Raw genomic sequence first — 18625 nt, forward strand, 5'->3', positions numbered from 1 at the left:
TGGTGTCACAGGTGCAGAGCACGGAGGTCAACGCAGAATCGCCAAGACATTTGACAAGCAGGTGATGCTGTGCTGTGGAAGTATGTCCAGACCTTTAGGGTGTGCTTCCCTCAAGGCAAAATATACGACAGTGAGGTGTCGTGTTTTGTTATTCTTTTGTGAATGTAATTTTCCACAATATCATTAACACCTGAGCTGGTGAAAAGGAATGTCAACAGGAACAGTGTGAGCTGTTTAACACTCGGCATGTGGCTTCACTTGTATCAAGAGTCTGGAATGGCGCATGACAGATTAAAGGTTTATCAGTTCATCTGCCAGAGTTGAATCATTCTCAGTGTGGCCACACACTTGGCTTAAGTTGTAAAAATGCCAACACGGAAAGATGAACTCTGATTTTCTACAACAGTATTATGTTGGAGGGATTGGCATTTGTATAGAGTTGCAAAGACTTGGCGGGGAGCAGCACTTTTCCAAACCACTTGTGGATTTGTGGCTCTTTCACACTTCCTCCTGTCTCATATCAACTGCATGTCAAATTCTGTAATTCATAATTAATTATGATAATAATAGTAATCATAATCAGGAACCAGGAATAGGATTGACCTGTTGATTCCTCTCAGTCAACAGGGCTAGAGGGCCAAACCTTTATTAAGACTAATCTTGTTATTTACATGGTTTTGTTAATGTATGTATGTTCTTCCTGAACCTGTCTTCCATCTGTATGGACTGCGTGTGTACCTACTGAAGTAACATGGATACAAACTTACCAATAAGCATGGCAGCACACATGTAATAAGTACCTGTTTTGGTTGTGGTGTGCCACAAATTAATTTGCTGTTGACTATAAGTTGACAGCAGATACCAACACATCATTAATCTTTTTTGTGATATAGACACATACATATAAATAAACACATATCATTACTGCAGTAGCGGTGTATGTGCGTGTTTGCATCTGTCTAGTAATGTCTCCCATTAGTAACAGTAGCTGTTTCAACATCTGCATTTGATTGCGTTTGTATGTGCACACGTGAGTGTAGGTATATGTGTCCATATATCATCTGCTGCCGTTACCTGAAGCCTCTCCCACCATGTTTCCCTGATAATGTCCCTCCTCTCTGGCACCAGCTTGTACTGGATCACCTCCTCCAGCTCTGAAAGCATCTGGCAAGATACCATGGCCTAGGAAACACAGAGACACACTTACATTTACATTTTTCATATTGCAAGGCACGGGATGATAGCTTGTTAACATTATTTTACCCTACTTAAACTGACATTCATCAAAGAGAATTCAAGACAGAATGCATTCAGTCAGTCTCTTATGAGAGAGAGGCCATAGCGAGACATTTTGCACATCTGCCATTTCAAACATCCAGAATGTAGACCCCTTCTGTAGTCTACTGGTGTTTGTTATAATGTCAATCTCCATATGACTGCCCCATGTACGTATGTATCAAATTAAATTTGAATAAATCTATTTTCTCAGATAATGACATAAGTTGACAATAAAATAGGGGTAATCAGGAGGAGATACTGTAATGATTCATGCTTTTGACTTTGATAGTATATAATTTACCAGTTTCCATGTTAAAAGATATTTATATTGCTGTGGCATCGTCTAAATACACATGAAAGCTATGCAAAGTGAGACGGTCGACCAAGGCCATACACAGAATATTTTGGCAGTCTGGGAACACTTACACCGTACGCTCGACTATAGCTCTCTCCAGCCATGGCCGTCAGCTCAGCATCCAGGAGGTCCCTCGCTTTGTCAATGCACTACAGAGACAAAACACACATACTTACCACATGGTAAAACAAAAACTATACTAGCATTACCAGTCTTTATCAAAGAATTAGATTTACAGTCTGAAACCACACAAATCTCACATTAGCGTGACATGAAATTAATTGGTTATATTTCTGTTATCAGACTCAGCAGGAGGCATTGGTTGCCCTACCTGGTTTCTAAAACTACTCAGAAAAACAAAGGTATAGCTTTAATTTCTGACAAATGGGTGCACGGTACTATGACTGAAACATGACATATTGTCCCACTCATTAAAAATATGGGCACGTCCTTTGCATCAGGACCGACAGGGATTGGACTGAACCTTGGATTTTTGTAAAAAAAAAATCCAAGGTTCAGTCCAATTGAAGAAAAGCAGCTCACACCCTCCTCAATTTAATGCAGCCAAAAGCGACACATTAGGGCAGAAAGTTTCCTTGTATAGCAGACTTGGACTGATGCACTGGTGAGTCCCAATTGTTTTATGAGGAGAGGTCAATAAACTGTTCATAGCAACAGTGTGAAAGTTACATGACATGGCATGGGTTTTAAATTGGAAAAAAGGAAATCTTACAATTGTATGCCTATGAGTCATAAAAGAAGAGATGACAGGAATTCCTTTCATGGTCATGATGTCAATTCCAAGAACATTCCTTGGTATTGAATAACTACTAGAGCACATTCATAGCTAAAGGATGCTTTTTTTTTTCTCCCTTCCTGTTATTCAGATGTCTGCCTCTGAAACGACCAGCTTTCCAAAAATTCCATGAATTTTCTACCAGGTTATCTCTCAGTGATTCAGCGATACTTCAGAAATTCCATCAGCAGCAAAAATCCAGTAAAAGGGACAAACAGGGACACTGACCTGTTGATTTATTGTGCTTCCACAGCCAATGTTTTGGGGAACTGTTATTATCAGGCTGGTAATATAAGGGAGGATGACAGAGGAAGGTCCACAGGGCCAGCATGCACAGCTGTTATAGCTCGACTCCCACAATTACCTTTTTCAAAAGTGAGGGAAGGAGGGCATGGCGTGCCAATACAGTGCACAACAAGAGGAGGGAATGGTGGGACAAGGTGACAATGAGGCTGCCTCTTTACAGCCTGGACTTGGTTATGGCTCTGTTTACTCCTCACTTACGGCACTGGGGCCTCATTTGAAATGACACCGTCCAGACGACTCCTGATAAATGCAGTGTCTGGCTACAGGCAGCAAAAACAAACTCTGACCCAATCTTCCATTCTCTTACATAAAGGTTGCACTTATATACTTATTTGGGGTCAAGTCTAGCGATATTCATTCATCATTACAATGTGGTAAGCACGTCCCTGGGCAAGTGGTTAAGCCTAAGCAAAAAAAAAGAAGCAAGACTTTAACATGACTTTGAGGTCTGTCTTGTCGAACTCGAAGAAAACACGAGATAATACAAATATGACCAACACAGGGAGGCTGAATTTATCATAAATCTTGGCACAGCCGACTGTTTTACAGGGGTGAGCACAACTGGTGTGTCTACACATTATCGCTGGAACGGACCAATTAGAAACATTTATAAAGCAATGCAAGTGGGAAACATTTCACACAGATGGATGCTGGGACCCCCGGAGCACATGCCCAGTTGCTGGGGGTATAGAAAAGGGAATGAAACTTCCCCGATGGAATCAAAAGGTTTTAAATGTGAGGATTACCAACCACATCCGGAAGACTAGACTGAGCTCATGTTGACATTTAAGCTTTCACCCTTGCCCCATCTGCTTTTCATTACTCCTCATTTATTGTGAGTGGCCTCATCGTCAGCAAGAGTCAAAAGTCTGCCTTCTCTTTACGTCTGATGGGGAATCCTATAGGCCACACCTGGACCTAATCTCTGAATTGGAGGGCGTAAGGGGCGAGGGTAGCTGTGAAGGGGAGGGGCGCACAAAGACAAAGTCTCTGTGGCTATGTGGTGAAAAAGGGAGATGGAGGATGAGTCCAGGAAGTTTGGTGGAGCAGGTGTTTAGTGTGTGCTGGGGCCTGTGTTTGTTAAACGTACTGGCATCCAGCTTGAACAAATCCACCCCCAGGGACGATGAGCTCATCTAATACAATGCAACCTTCATCAACTGGGGAAAACACTAGTAAGACCACCTCCACTAGACCTCATTGACAGGCAGACAGGGGGTAAAGGGCTTTTTGCTTGCTGAAGGCTAAAAAAGCTGTGATGATTTATGATTTCAGGAGTTATACAACCTTCCCAACACAAGGAAGTGCCACAGTGTAAAAGAAAAAAGCCCTATGCATTTTTTCCTATTAATGAAAAGTCTAACTTGATGAGGGAATTTGATCCTGTCTGGAATAACACTGAAGCCATTTTTATGTTACTTTGCCGTGTTGGGTTCCATAGATTTGAACATTTCATTCCTTGCTGTAAAGCTTAATGCAAATGCCAGAAGCCAGAAGCCACGAGACTAGACCCATTCTCACGTGACCTGTCTTTATGGGACGGTTTCTAAAAATAGAGACATTTCATGCATGTTAAAATACTGGAAAGAAACCGTTCCACTGAGTATACATGTGAATGATGTTGGTCACCTGCTGGGCCAGTGAGAAGAGGTCCTGATGCAGTGCTAACACAGCTCTGTAGAAAGCGCCATCATGTGTGTCTCTTGGGATCATGCACGTGTACTCCTCCATGCTGTCCCAGTGGCCTGAAGGAACAACAGTACAGTCGCAAAAAATACAACAGGTGGCTTAAACATTCAACTTTTCATGACGACTGTTAACAGGGGACGAGAGAAGAAACTGGACCGACTTTAAAGAGGGACCCCGATTTTAAACATCAATATGAGTTTAATGGTCACATGGAGCAATACTCAGCAAGTGAAAACAACTGTAAAAAGGCCTTTTGTGGTTGTTAGGACGAGATGTGCAAAGTCAGGGAAACTGATATCTATGACATCAGAAGGGTTACTTCCTGTTGGGGCTCCAGACAAGCAGCACCCCATAAAGCAACAAAGGGCAGTTGTTTTCACATGCACAACCTACAAAGTGAATTTGATGTGTGAAATCAGCAGCACAGCTTTAAATCACAATCACCAAGAACTTGAAATAAAATTAAAATTCTGGCAGTGTGTGTTAACTTTTCACTGCATGGTTTATTAAGTCCTCTTGCACGTCACTACTTTCAACTGCCACTGAAATTTAGGTATGATCTCTCACTTTAGGCGGTCTGAGTAATATCTGTAATCATGGATTTCAGGGATTCTGGGATTATTTTATGTTCTAACATGGAGAATTAGTGTGATTACCTAGACCCCAGGCAGCAGCAGCAGCCATACGAGCCATCTTGGCCTGGGTCTCCTCACTGACCAGTGTCCACTCCTCACAGCACTGCTGGTGTAACTGGCCCCTGGAAAAAGAGAAACCACATGCTGAGAATGGCAGAAGAAACCAATCTAGATTCTGTTCAGTCCAGCAGCAGATTCACAGTGATGACATCAGTTAATCAGTACCTGCTTTCATATGTCCCCAAGGAGGCTATGTTTTAAACTGTGTTCGTTTATAAGACCTTTTGTTTGTCTCATTTTTTTGCAGGATTACTCAAAATGTTAAGAAATGATTATGACAAAACTTCACGGAAATCTAGGATATGTCCAAGACAAACCCATTAAATGTTTGCTGCCAGCAGTTCCAGGTTTGTTTCTTTTGAATAATGAACACACATTCCAAAGAGTAATTCGTCATTGGAACATGATAAAACTTAGAAACGAAATGAAACAAGCACTATTTAAATATTACTGCTTCTATTGTTTTAAACAAATTGTACAACTGGTCCACAAAATGTTATGCCGTTCATGTCACAAGGAAGGAATCCTATGTAAGGCCGCATCCTATTGCTTCCGGGTGCTTTGACTGTTATAGCCTATAGAGAGCTGTACTGTCAGGACATGTCTTGAAAATGCTCATTCATCTGTATGTATAATCATTACATCAACAATGCATTTATATAGGACCAACAATCTATTATGGAAAATGACCTGAGATCAAACTCGGTTTCCTTTATATCTGCTATTATTTAGCTCTTTATTTGTTCATACAGCTGAACATCTTAAATCAGCCTACTGTCCTGTAACTCTCTGACAATATCGAGTATCCCAGCATGCAGATGCATGTTCCTGTTGGGATCAGGTGCATCAAACCAAGACTAATTCCTCATTTACAATAATCAGTGCTGCATTCACTCTGCTCCATGAGGATGAAACCCACCGCATGTGTTTTACAGGCTAAATGTTAGAGCGAGCTTAGATGAGAGATGGAGACGGACAGAAAAAAGAAAGAGACGATTTGGATGGGGGTCAGTGAATTGAAGCCCTTCTCCAGCTGCCTGGATATCGTATAACATGAAAGCGACAAGCAGAAAAAGACAGTACCATACACCAGCCGCATGTGTGTCTACAGTGAACAAACACAGCGAGTCCAGTGGAGGGGAAAGAGCTCAGGCTATCGTTTCACTCAGCAGACAATCATTCACATCTTTGGTATTTCACTTGACAAGATGCTCAAATAAATCATCTATGATTGAAGGGCGACATCAATTTAGTAATGAAAGGGGTTACGACCAATGTCTTTGTAATTCTAAGGCCAACCATAATGAAAAATGATCTGGATTTCTTGAAATCATTTCCGAGTCAAGTATATAGCACTAGAACAGAGAAGGAGAAACATAAGCTGAAACCATTTACTGAATGATATAAGATTTAAATATTAAAACTAAATGCCCGCGCTGTTTAAGCAATGGTCAAACAGTTTGGAAAATCACGATGATCAAACATCCCATAACCGCAACCAGAAACACAGCCAGAAGTTGAAACTGACAGGGATAACAAGGATCATATTGTATTGTATAAAGTGGCACAAATACCCTGCGTCACACCTACCATCTTTTTAGCGTTGTGAGCTTTGTGACGATCCAAGAACATAGGCATATTGAGTTTTATGTGTCTAAAAATGCTTATTGAAGGTGGGTGGTGTTGCTGGAGTTATGCCTGAACTGTGGGGAAAGTTCAGGGGACTGGCAGCACCTTTTACTTGTGTTGGATGTCTCTTTGCGCATTTCCCAGCAACAGTGACTCGGCCAACTTAGGGGAACCATTTTTTCCTGTCGTTTTTACACTAATGGCCTTATGTCAGGACAGGAACTGACTACACAGTGAGTAAACACACTTAGTGAGTAAGTCTACTACTTCAGATGCCGCTTCAAGGCCCTTAGTGCTTGAGGGAAATGACACTGTGCTAGGCTCATGATCTTTTTCTATTGTACTATATTTTTCAATATTTACAGATGATGAGTACAGAGAGAGGTGGAAGCATGAGGGACAGATAATGTATATATTATCTTTTGCCAGTACCAGTCTAAACTCCCAAATGCTGTCTTGCCATGAGAATTTTGTATACCCACAATTTCCTCTTATGTGCTGCTTCTCTCATCCTTATCATGAATATTGCTAAAGCAAATTGTTCTTGGAGAATTTTGTTTGTTGCTCCTGATAATCCAAACCCTAAAAAAATGCAATGTATGAGCTTCAAGTCCCACCACTAAGGAACCCACAAATGGTGTGGCAGCACACATTGGTATTTTTGTTTGTGACGTGAGGAACACATGGAGACTGTTAGGGTTTAAGAAGAACAGTCATACATTAGCTGTGGGCCTGTTGAGGTTTGCTCGGCCTAGTAACAACCATGGCTGATCACAACAACGCCTCTCATCCTCTTTAAAAGCAGGTCTGTTATATTTGTCTCGTTAATTTTCATGGGACAATTAGGAGAAATCCTTGCTTTATAACAATACCCGTAACCCACTTACTGGCAATTTGTTTTTGCAAGTCACCTTTCCCAGACTGCTGATAATTGGATGCCTAAAATACATACTGTATTAACTCAGACATGACGTTTTCCGCTGAGCTGTTAATCTGTCATTTGGCCCCAATGTGGCCTATTAGTAAAAATGGAAAAGTGCTATTATTATTATAGTCAAACATCAGCAAATTGTTAACAAATGCTGGCACTAATCATGGATTCACATATTGGATCTGAGCGGTAAACAGAAATCTGGATGGTATATTCTTTTCAATAACAGAAAACTAGGAAACTCATTCACTTTTTGAAACTGAACCTTATTTGTACAACCAAAACCATTAATGATTATCACAATCTCAAGAAATCAAATCCTCAGGAGTCTGTGTGCCTGCCTGCCTGCCTTCCTTCCTTGCTGTTTCAGAAAACAAATCTTTAAAACTGCAAAAGGGGAAACTTTGACAGTGTTTACAGAACATTGTGATACTGACCATTATTGCACATAAAGCGGTGGCTCTTATCCTGCCCCAAATACTACTGCCAGTGTCTGCTGTATAGAGCTGTGACTTTATATTGTCGATTGTGTTTGTTATGAACAGCACAAGTGTTTCATCTCAGCAATAGATATGCAGAGAACAAACACAGAAGGGCATAACTATTCTTTTGTTGTCTAACTCATCATTTGTGTACGATAACTTGACATTGTATTGGTACAGAACAGCTTCCAATGGGACTGAGCCATGGGACTGAGAATGTGCTACATACCAATGGTGTGTGTTATTCTGGCACTGACATGTTATAAATACCTTGACAATGAATCAATGAGTGCAACCAAGCTGTATTTTTTACTAATTGCCTAATGCATCATTTACTCATTTTACTAATACCAGTGTAATACAATGCATCGCAGTACCGTGCAATATCGATTCTCTCCCCATGATACGAAGTATAACTTGACAACAAAAATGATGAGGGGAAAAGGAACAAATGACAACAACAGAGAGATTAATCCCCTCTCCTCTCTTAGCCTGGGATATGTGCCATTAGAATCTGTAAAAGAATGGGTTACTTCTTTGCTGGTTTCTTTCAGCTGTTGCTCTGGAAATCTAAAACATGTTAGGTTCCTGTTTACTCCCCTCCTTTATGAAGGAGTATTAATTACTGGAAAGTAACAATTAATGGGCTTTGGCCTTTGACAAGAAGATGGACTGGGAGGTACAGGCTCCATATCTGATCCTGCCTCAACTTTCCACAATTCTAGCTCAATGAATCAATGCAATCATAGACAATAGCCCTGGTGAACCAGTTGACTTGCATGAAAACTGACGTACCATTCACCCAGCGCCTCTAAGCAGCGCATTCTGCCCAGGATGAGCTCTGGATCCTCCTTGTTCATGTCAATTTTCTTGTCATACGCCACCAGGGCGTCCTCCCACTCATGCAACTTCTCGTACCAGGTCGCTTGGATTTCCTATTGAAAAAGATGGAAGAGAAGAGTCAATTCAACAAAAACTGCGCATTTCAATATAACCTTTCAATCAAATAGGAAATTACCTCTCTCAAGTAAATGCTTTATTTTTCATGAAAGTTGATTGTTGTACATTGGACCGTTTACACAAGTCCTGTAATTTGTTCATTTAACAGGCAAGTGAAAGCCTCTCACCTGATGAACCAAGGACTTCCAAAATGTCATTTTATTACAAAGTTGACTAGAGATTCCTGCCTTACCTTACATACCTTCCTGGACCAGTAACTTCCTGGTCAGAGCGACTTTCACAATAGTTATTGTCTTCCCTCAACCAATGACAACAATGCGCGTGACTGGAATACTAAACAGGAAGACTTTCCATCTTCCCATCGTAAAGCTTTCCAAAATGGCCACCTCATAAACAAAGTTCCTGGAAGTGTGCTGTGAAACTGTTTTTACTGAGTGTCTTCACTTCAACCCAGCTTTTAAAAATGAACATAAATGCAGCTCCCAAAGACCAAAGGATATAGATTTCCATAGGAGTGTGACCAGTGAAACAGTTGGTGGGCTGACAAACTTGACTTCACTTTAGGTAAGAATTACCCATTAACGTAGTGGGTGCATTCTGTAAAGATATATACTATGTTGGGCTTATCTTAACAACACAGCCTGTTCCTGTTCTTTCCCACAGCATATACTATATGTACATCAGTGCTCCCATGCTGATCATTCAGCATGAGAGCATGGGGGGTGAATCAAAACTTATGTAATCGATGAAGAATGTATGTCCTCTAACAACGGGTGAGCCTGATCTATACAGGACATTGTGGACTTATTAGTTACATCACCCAGCAGTGAAAAAAAGATCCAAACAAAGGAACAAATGAGAGTAAGACAGTTCCATAATAACTTCTTCTTGACCAACATGGAGAAAGGTTACTTCAGCTTTGAGCTAACAAGTTAAGTCTGACATATTTTGTGAGCTTTTCTCTTGGCAGGTAGGCGGTCACATTATAGTGAATGAAGCTATTAAGAGACTTTACAAACCGCTCATTATTAAAAAAATGATTACTGTATTATGTATATTACATTCTTATACCACGGAGGAGCGAAAGGAAAATACCCCCCGATCTTTGAAAAATATACAACACAGGCATATAAAGGGTAACTGAATTCTGGCCTTTTCCCTCGTCTACTGACCAGTTTAGCAGATGGTTTTTCCACGTGCTGCGCATTAAGGAACAGGGCGTTCTGGGGGCATGTGTCTCAAATGATCCTAATCCCCGTGTTCAAGCGTGTGTATGGAGAGAAGATAAGGCCACATTTAATATGACCCACTAAGACTGAAATCACTTTATTGGGAAGAGGAAAAATAAAGTACTCACCAGCTCACCAAAATGTTTCATAGCATATTCAAGCACTCCAGATGCTGCTTCTGGCTGCTGCAGTTTGTTGTTGATGCTGCAACGTAGAACAGAAACATGTTTTAGAAAAAAACGGTAAATAAATCTAGAAATCTACCCCCGGTGTGTGGAACGGAACGCTCTCAGTGAAATGTCACCATTTAGTCCAGAGGTAAAAGCTAAGAAGAGCAGACGAACTGGGTGTAAAGGGATGCAAGTCACTTTTTGACTGAGGGCTCTCAACAAACCAGGGCAGAGGAACATTTTTGAAAGATTTTGAAAGAACACACAGCACACATAGGAATTACTTCATAAAAACCACATTAACAATTGAAGCTCCATCATAGACTTGTTCCGTTAATTAGCCCACCAGTGTCCCATTACTGACAGCTTTTTTATGTGTTTAGGCATGTCCCAAGTAAACACTAAAACAAACAGGCTAATTCAATTACAGCTTGACCTGCCGTGGTTGCATGGTTTGGAAACTTTAGATCTTTTTGTAGTTCATGGCCTTCCTCAAGAAAGTTGAAATAGTTGACCAGTTTTCCATGATGGTCTTAGTACTAAGAAAACTAAGAAAATAAAATCAATTTCACCCAGATTTCATCCAGGTGAAAATTACCGGCAGAGCAAAACAAGTGTTACTTTGTTTCTGAATCAGGGACTATGGTTGCTGTCACAAACTTCTTTAATCTGGTGCTGTATTTTATAAACCTCACTATAAATGCCCAAATAGTCCACATACAGTACAAGCTGATAATACATATATTCTTTACTATAACTGTGGTAGTTCTCTATTTTTTTTACTAGTGAGTGATTTCACACAGAGGAAGTTGGGTAGGATTTTTACAGCACGTCAAATGAAGCTGATTGACAAGTTAAAATAACTCAGCAATAGCTCCCATAGCAACAGTGAAAGATGAACTCAATATATCAATGTCTTCAATGTGTCAAAATGCTATTTGCATGCTGAGTTAGCTTAAGCTCCCATTCAAGAATTTTTCCACTAAATAAAAAAAGAATGAAGTTCCCTGACCACTTCCAGTCAACTGTGACACACACTCTACTGCATTTTGGCATGGAGCAAATGTTTCCTCTCTTAACAAAGGTGTTTATTTTGAAAGGTAAATGCACCTATTGACATGTGTTACGCTTCAGTGATAAATGATGTGTTAGCTGTCATGACGCCACCCTTATCCTGTCTGTGCACCCTCCCCTCCTGCTTACCGCCACCACCACATCTGGAAATGCTCATGTGAAACACAAGTCTGTTATATTTCCTCAACTGCAAAACCTGTGCGCAGCCACGGCCAATACATCTGTAAAATGTAGCGTTTGAAGAGACCTGGTATGCAGTGGAGTTCCTCAGGACAACAGGCGAGAGTTGATGAGGGATATCTGAGCGTATGTGTCAGAAACTTGGCTTATCACAAGGCAAGGGCCAGACAAAATGTGATGAAAAGGTCACAGCGAGTGGTCAAACAAAGCTTAAGAAGCTACTGGTGATGACCGGCATGCCCCACAACATAGGATAAAAGGAGCCTTCTTCTTTCAATATTAATGTGAACGGAAGTCAAGTTGTTTGGAGAAAGTGCTTACTTACTTAACTCTGAGTATGTAAATGTTAGAATCTGCATAATTCTCATCCTCACCTGGTGGACTCACCTCATACTCTGACTACACAACACTCCATATAGATAGACACAATCAAACAAATTTGGTGTAACTTAGTGTAAAGAGTGCAGGTAAAATTTCGTCAATCCAAGACGTGTGCCAACATTCTTGAATATGCTGCTGAGTCAGCATCATCTCAGTTACACATTGGTGTTGGTTGCATATTTCTAGCTATATCTGTATATGTGATGCTATCTTTTTTTTGTATATATAGCTTTATTTATATATTAAACTACTTTACAAACAAAGTTTAAATGTTAATGATATATACACAGAAAATAATGAATTTGCATCACAAATAATTTTCAATATGATTTCAAGGTAGGGATGCTGGTCAAAAAGTTCAATCGGGGGCTGTGGGTATGTCATCTGTAACTCAACTTATTTTACTTTTATTTATGTGTTTATAAAGCTGGGGTTTTCTCAATAATGAAACCCTAACCCTATTTTAAATTTGATAAAAGTACAGGCAAAAAACAAAGATATAAACCAATGACACTGGTATGACAATTCAACAAAATCTTCAGAATTTTGAACGTGTTCCAAGCTTATTCACAAGGTAAAAAACAGTGAGTTCTTTAACATTCTTTGATCTTGCACCACAATTTGTTTTGTCCCGTCACACACTGAAGTCTTTGAACTGGTTTTCAAGATGTGTAAATAAAAGACAGAGGGGGCAAGAGGTAAGACTCTGAGGAAAATCAAACTAGACAGGCAGAGTGCGGTTGCATAATGTGAGAAAGTGAGCTCATTTCAGTAAATTGGTGTTTGTCTGTGGTTCTCATGGGGCTTTACTGAGGGACATGCAGAGGTTCAGCGGCAACCAATTTAAATGTTAAATAAACTAGCATCCAGTATGTGGATGTTGTATACGTTGTCAAGTTTACCACCTGTAGTCAAGGACTCCAGCAAAAAACAATCAAGATGAAAAAATGCAAAGTTTCCATGTCACACCATAAACAAGCTGCTGTAACTATGCTAAAGCTGCCCAGATGTGGTTTTGTCTGAAATGACAGATCAGAATAAGTAAAAGCGGTCTCTACCGCGGACCCTTGAGATTTCATTGTCCTGCAGTTGGAGCCATCTGGCTGCCAGCTACAAGCACACAGTCTAAACACATCCAGATGATAAAGCTCACGTAAGGGAGCTCCAGCAAACTATTAGCAAGCAGAAAACGTCTTCAGACCACTGTGTGACCACTTTCTTGTTCAGGGCCACACGCTTCACTTCCGCACTGACACATTCCTCTAATCTGCTCCTGTGACTCATGGAGAAGTGACTGGAAATCCAATTAACTAGAACTCCTTCATAATTTCTTATATCTTTTCATGAAACTTAAACAATGCTTTTGGCATCCTGAAATAGAGGTCTTTGAGGTTTTGTTACATGATGCTTGTTTCTGTGGGTGAGGACCACAGAGGTTATCCATTTTTAATACAGCAAAAGGCCACACAGAATCTTTTATAAAAGTTTTACAACTTTCAGCTACCTACATTAGGGATCTCCTGCTGTTGGTGTCCTAAAGAGTTTTAAACATTTGTATATTACTATATATCAGAGAATTTTTCTTTTCCATTCCGAAGGAAAACAAACAACTGTCAGTAGATCAGCTTCTATAAGGTTTAAAGTTATTAAACACTATTCTTAAAGTCCCATTGTGGTCAATATACCCGCAAAGCCATCATAAAGATCACACATTCATTCTAAACAAATGCATATACATTAAACTGTAATGAATGTTGCAGTAACACATTATGACTATGGGTCAGAAAGTATCTAGTAGGAGTTGAGACCTCTTTACTTTCCAAATGTTAAACTCTTGATCACAGATAATGACTAAAAATGCAATGTATATACAAAACTATCCTGTTTTAATAGAATAATCCATAAAGTGGCATGGCTTTTTTATTGAACAAAGAGAGTACGATCCCTGAGGAAACAGTATAAATTCCCCCCATAGAGCGTATGATGTGTGTAAAGACCAGAGAGGGAAAAATCAGGGCTCACTACTGGACCTAATCTAATCTAATTAGGAAGATATCCACTTGATCCTTACTGATTTTTGGGCCCTTTGCTTGCCAAACACTGACTCCATTCCTTAATGTTGAAGGTAATAACTTCAAAATGTGAGCGACTATCGTAAACATTGCTCAAGGCAGAATCAGAGAAGACAGAATCAAAGTCCAAACAATTTAGAGAATCCTTTTGACTTTCAACACTGCAAACACATGGATATTTCAGAAAGATATAGCTATAAGCAACTATTGTGTCCTGCAAGGGTTCTTTGGAACTCCCAAACCCAGTGACCTGACAGTGTCCTAAGATGGGATGGGGACAAATGACTTGGGATTGAAAAGTGATTTGAAAGAAAAATGTGAAAGAGAGACACCTGAAAGAATGAGAAACCATCACTTGTCCAATATCACAGATACCAACATTTGCTTTGCATTGGTACTGCTGGCTTGGTCATGCATCAAGTGGGGGGGGGGGGAATGTGTGCACTGAGGAAGGCAAGACCTGGAGGATTGCATGAGCCTCTGTCAGAAAGAACCTGGCAGGTGTGGACAGCCACGTAACACATGTCAGCACCCCACCTCAGCTGACAGTGAGGGTCAAGCCCTGACAAGGACCGCGTGAATGGGGGATCCGACACAACGGGGAAAAAGAAACATTTAAATTGAATTAAGATTTAAGTTGGTGCTACTTTCCCAAAATTCAATAGTTGGGGAAAGAAAGCAAAACATCCAATACTGCTTATTGATTATGAATTGCATGTGTTACAATGAGCTGTGATGAAGGTGTCCTTATTTTGCTCTCATTTGGAAGTTGAAAAAAGTCTGCTGAATCTTCACACATAAGTTAGAACAGCCAAGGAAGCAAATCATTTGATGTGCTGCTCCATTAAGAATACTGATTTTTTTCACACCACTGATCCTTTCATTCAATACAGATTGAAAAAAGTTGACCGTCTGGAACACCTCTGGCCTTTGCCCCTAGGGAAGCATTCATTAGCAGGGCAGCCAAAATGCAATCAAAAATGGTCCAAGGCAGAACGAGCCACACTATCTAGCACCACAGGAGTGTTCTTTCCATTGAACAGGAGTTGTCCTAGCAGACTACAGATGAGAAACGGGTGGGGTCAGTATTTTCTTGACGGCAAGCAGCACTTGTACTGGCCGGACAGGCTGCTGTTTCCGGAACAGACGTTGTCCAAGACACTGAGGCATACATCAGATCCTAATGTGAAGCAGTTGAAGAAATGACTGCACTGCCTAGTTAATTAATTTCCATTCCAAAACAAAAAGGTGCCAGCGACAGAATGACAAAGTCCTGAACTTCACTAAGAAAAAGGACAAACCTCATGATTGTAATATGGTCACATTGACTGCAATTGAGTCTTTGAGCAGCTGTAAAATAACACTGACAATAATGAAAAAAGTCATCATCAAGTCAAACCAAACAATCAAATATTGAACCACATCAAATAGCAGCAAATATAGAAAGACAGATGTAGGCTTTACTCCAGAACACATTTCTTTTTTCTTTCTCCAAAGACATGTTGATTTACAAATGGTTGGTATCAAATTTACCACAATTGCTCAGTCTATCATAGGGAACAACAGAGCAATGACAGTCTGGGCTAGCTTTGTTTTCATTCAGACAAAAGCATCAATGGGTCCAATGGGTTCCTTTTCCAGCTTGATAATTTCGTAGGCAGGTGACTGAGCTTGCAAAGGTAATTACACTGTACTACTGACTGTTGACACACCTGAATCAAGGCATGAATAACACACACTGTGGCACTACAAGTAGTAGTTAAAGTAGATTTAGTTTCACATAAGAGGAGTACAATTACCTGCACATCTGCTATTTGATGTTGGTTTCTTACCTCTTTTTTTGATCTATGAATTTACAGTATAAACACTCTGATGGCCATCCGTTAGGTACATTGATAAATGTTGCGGTCAAACCAACACTCAATATTTCATTCAGTTCATATCTTAACAAACCATACCTGTACAGTTTCAGTCAGCACCATGTAAAATGATGATCTAAACCCTAAGCTTGTAGTACATGAACACAGCATAAATCTTATGACTGCAGTGTTGCATGAGCACATCCAATAAGGACGTAATGAGGAACATGTTATCATTATCCAATACAGGCTTTGGTCTCTATGCATCTTGGGAGACAGCAATGCATCATTGCATGCTATAAACATGAGGGCAGAGGAAGGGGTTACATCAGTCACCATTTTCCTTCCAGATGGTCCTGGGATTTGGGTGGCTTGAGGGGGATTGAACTCATCCCTGATACAGTTTGACTAGCCCATTGTTTCTCATTTCCCTTAAAACATCAATAAGACAAGGAGGCTGTTCAGTCACCGAGCAGATGCCACAGCATTGGGAAACACTGGGAACAACATTGGAATACATCATTCCATTCTGAGATGAGTTTCTTACAACTCTGCAGGAAGAGAACGTTTTCTTTTAGCAGAGCTCATCCTTAGGGTTAGTATTGGATTTATCTGGAATAAAGCACTGTAATTGAATAAAGAAAAATAAGACATCTTGTTCATTTTACTTCTGCCAAGGAGGTTATGCTTTCACCCATGTCAGATGGTTGCTAAGCAAGATTACTGGACGATTTTGATTCAACTAAGGGTAGGTTGTGTCCCACAGAAGAACTCAACAATAAATACATCTCAAAGACAAATAATATTCATATTTAATCCCATGACAACACTATTAATTGGGTGCAACTTGGTCCTGATCTAGATACATTTTTTAAATAGTATAAATCTGTCTAGTTTGGTCTTGGCAGAGATATGCACCTAACAAGTGTCCTAGTTTAATGGGTGAACTAAATAAAACAATCTTGTAATGAAATGCCGTATACAAAACACAGAACAGTCACCTCTTGCGTAATTCTAAGAGACATTGTCTGTTTTTTCATCACATACATCAGGCATGTAAGGGGACCGTGGAGACACCAGCCGGAGAAACCATTCCACCCTTGTTTACACCACACTATCACCACAACGGGACACCGCTGCAGAATTTGTCTCCTGGGTTCATCACCTTCAGGTCAAGAGGCCAACAGAACAAAGTGTATCTTGTGACAGTTACCTCATTGGAATGTTGCCGTTGCTATTTGGTCAAAAGGATCCACAGAAAATGTTTCTGTCATGACTTGTGTTTCCATAGGCAACACGTTTGCTACATTTTCAGTAAAATTATCTGTTAAGTATTTCCAGTGAAAGATGGCAGTGCTTACCAATTTTCCTTTATGCTGATTAAATATACGTATGTTCTAATTCATTTTCCTCCTAAACAAAACGGAAATATGCTGCAGATGCAGTTTTCTCATTTCAACACATGGATTAAATTCTACTTAGGCACTAATGGCTTTTAGAAAACTGAGTACAAGTTTAGGGAACCAAGAAACTTCACTGAGGAACGTCGGTACAAAGAGGCAGAACTAGGTATTGAATAAGTTTAACATTAGACTGCACCATGAGATGATGAAGTAACCTGTTTTTTCACGTTTAACAATTAATGCTAAGACCTACTTAAATACATGAGTACACATTCATATCCACAAACACATTAATGCTTCATGGTTAGTGAAAAATGGAAATCTCAGATATTGTTTTAACCTGCTGAAGTCACCACATTTCTCTTTGATGCAGTACTTCATAGCCAACCCTGTTTAAACAAAGCAGAGGGGGATAGCGGCTGATCCATGTTATTTTCCTGCGGTACACTTTGTCCCAGCCACTGGTTTGTAGGCTTGTGAGCAAAGGCCACTGTCTCGTCCATGTCTGGTGACTTAAGATAATGATGGCTACCAGGTGGCGTCTGTACAACAGACATCTTGATGGTCTGCCAGGCTAAGACGTCTGCCACACAGAGGTGGTTGATACCCAGGAAATATGGAACCTTTTATTTAACCCCTGTGCGTGACCATGTATAACTGGCAGATCCTTGCAGATTACCACCCATGCTATTATTTTGAGATTCAATTCATAGTAGATCACTTAAGGTGTTTATAATTAAACCGATATCCATCCCATTTATGATGAAACCAAGCAGAAAGCCACAAGCACATTATGGCAATTTTCTTATAGCTCAGAGGCGTTGTTCAGCGTGCCATTCCTTCTCTTTCCTCTTTGTGGCTACTTGTGTCACTCCTCTAATCTGAACCACACAGAACCATCACATTCCTGGATGTATTGCAAATTTCCTCTTGGAAAACCTGATTAGCATCGGTGGTTTTAAGTGTCGCTCATTACAGTTGGAGCAGCAATTCAATTTGGCTCTGTCAATGGCTTTTTGAAAAATTGCCAGTGTATCACGTTAAAAGGAAAATGTAATACTAACATAAGGCAGCAGCCATCTGAATTTTAAAATGAACAAAATAAAATACACAATGAATAAATGAAAAAAATATCG

General features: G+C 40.1%; 1 protein-coding gene across 2 annotated transcripts in view; it reads right to left on the bottom strand.

The window, feature by feature from the left end:
* The window catches only part of mtor (mechanistic target of rapamycin kinase), a 73662-nt gene that overhangs the window by 22349 nt on the left and 32688 nt on the right, over positions 1 to 18625 (bottom strand). For both annotated transcript variants that reach the window (XM_076166375.1, XM_076166373.1), the window contains exons 29-34: positions 10479 to 10554; positions 8957 to 9096; positions 5081 to 5181; positions 4365 to 4480; positions 1705 to 1782; positions 1075 to 1182 (exon numbers count right to left, since the gene is read on the bottom strand). In XM_076166375.1, coding sequence (XP_076022490.1) covers positions 1075 to 1182; positions 1705 to 1782; positions 4365 to 4480; positions 5081 to 5181; positions 8957 to 9096; positions 10479 to 10554 — 619 coding nt within the window. The remainder of the gene's footprint in view (positions 1 to 1074; positions 1183 to 1704; positions 1783 to 4364; positions 4481 to 5080; positions 5182 to 8956; positions 9097 to 10478; positions 10555 to 18625) is intronic.

The sequence above is a fragment of the Genypterus blacodes genome, unplaced genomic scaffold (genome assembly GCF_046128005.1).
Source record: "Genypterus blacodes isolate CSIRO-AG114 ecotype Tasmania unplaced genomic scaffold, CSIRO-AGI_Gbla_v1 ptg000156l_1, whole genome shotgun sequence".
NCBI lineage: Eukaryota > Metazoa > Chordata > Actinopteri > Ophidiiformes > Ophidiidae > Genypterus > Genypterus blacodes.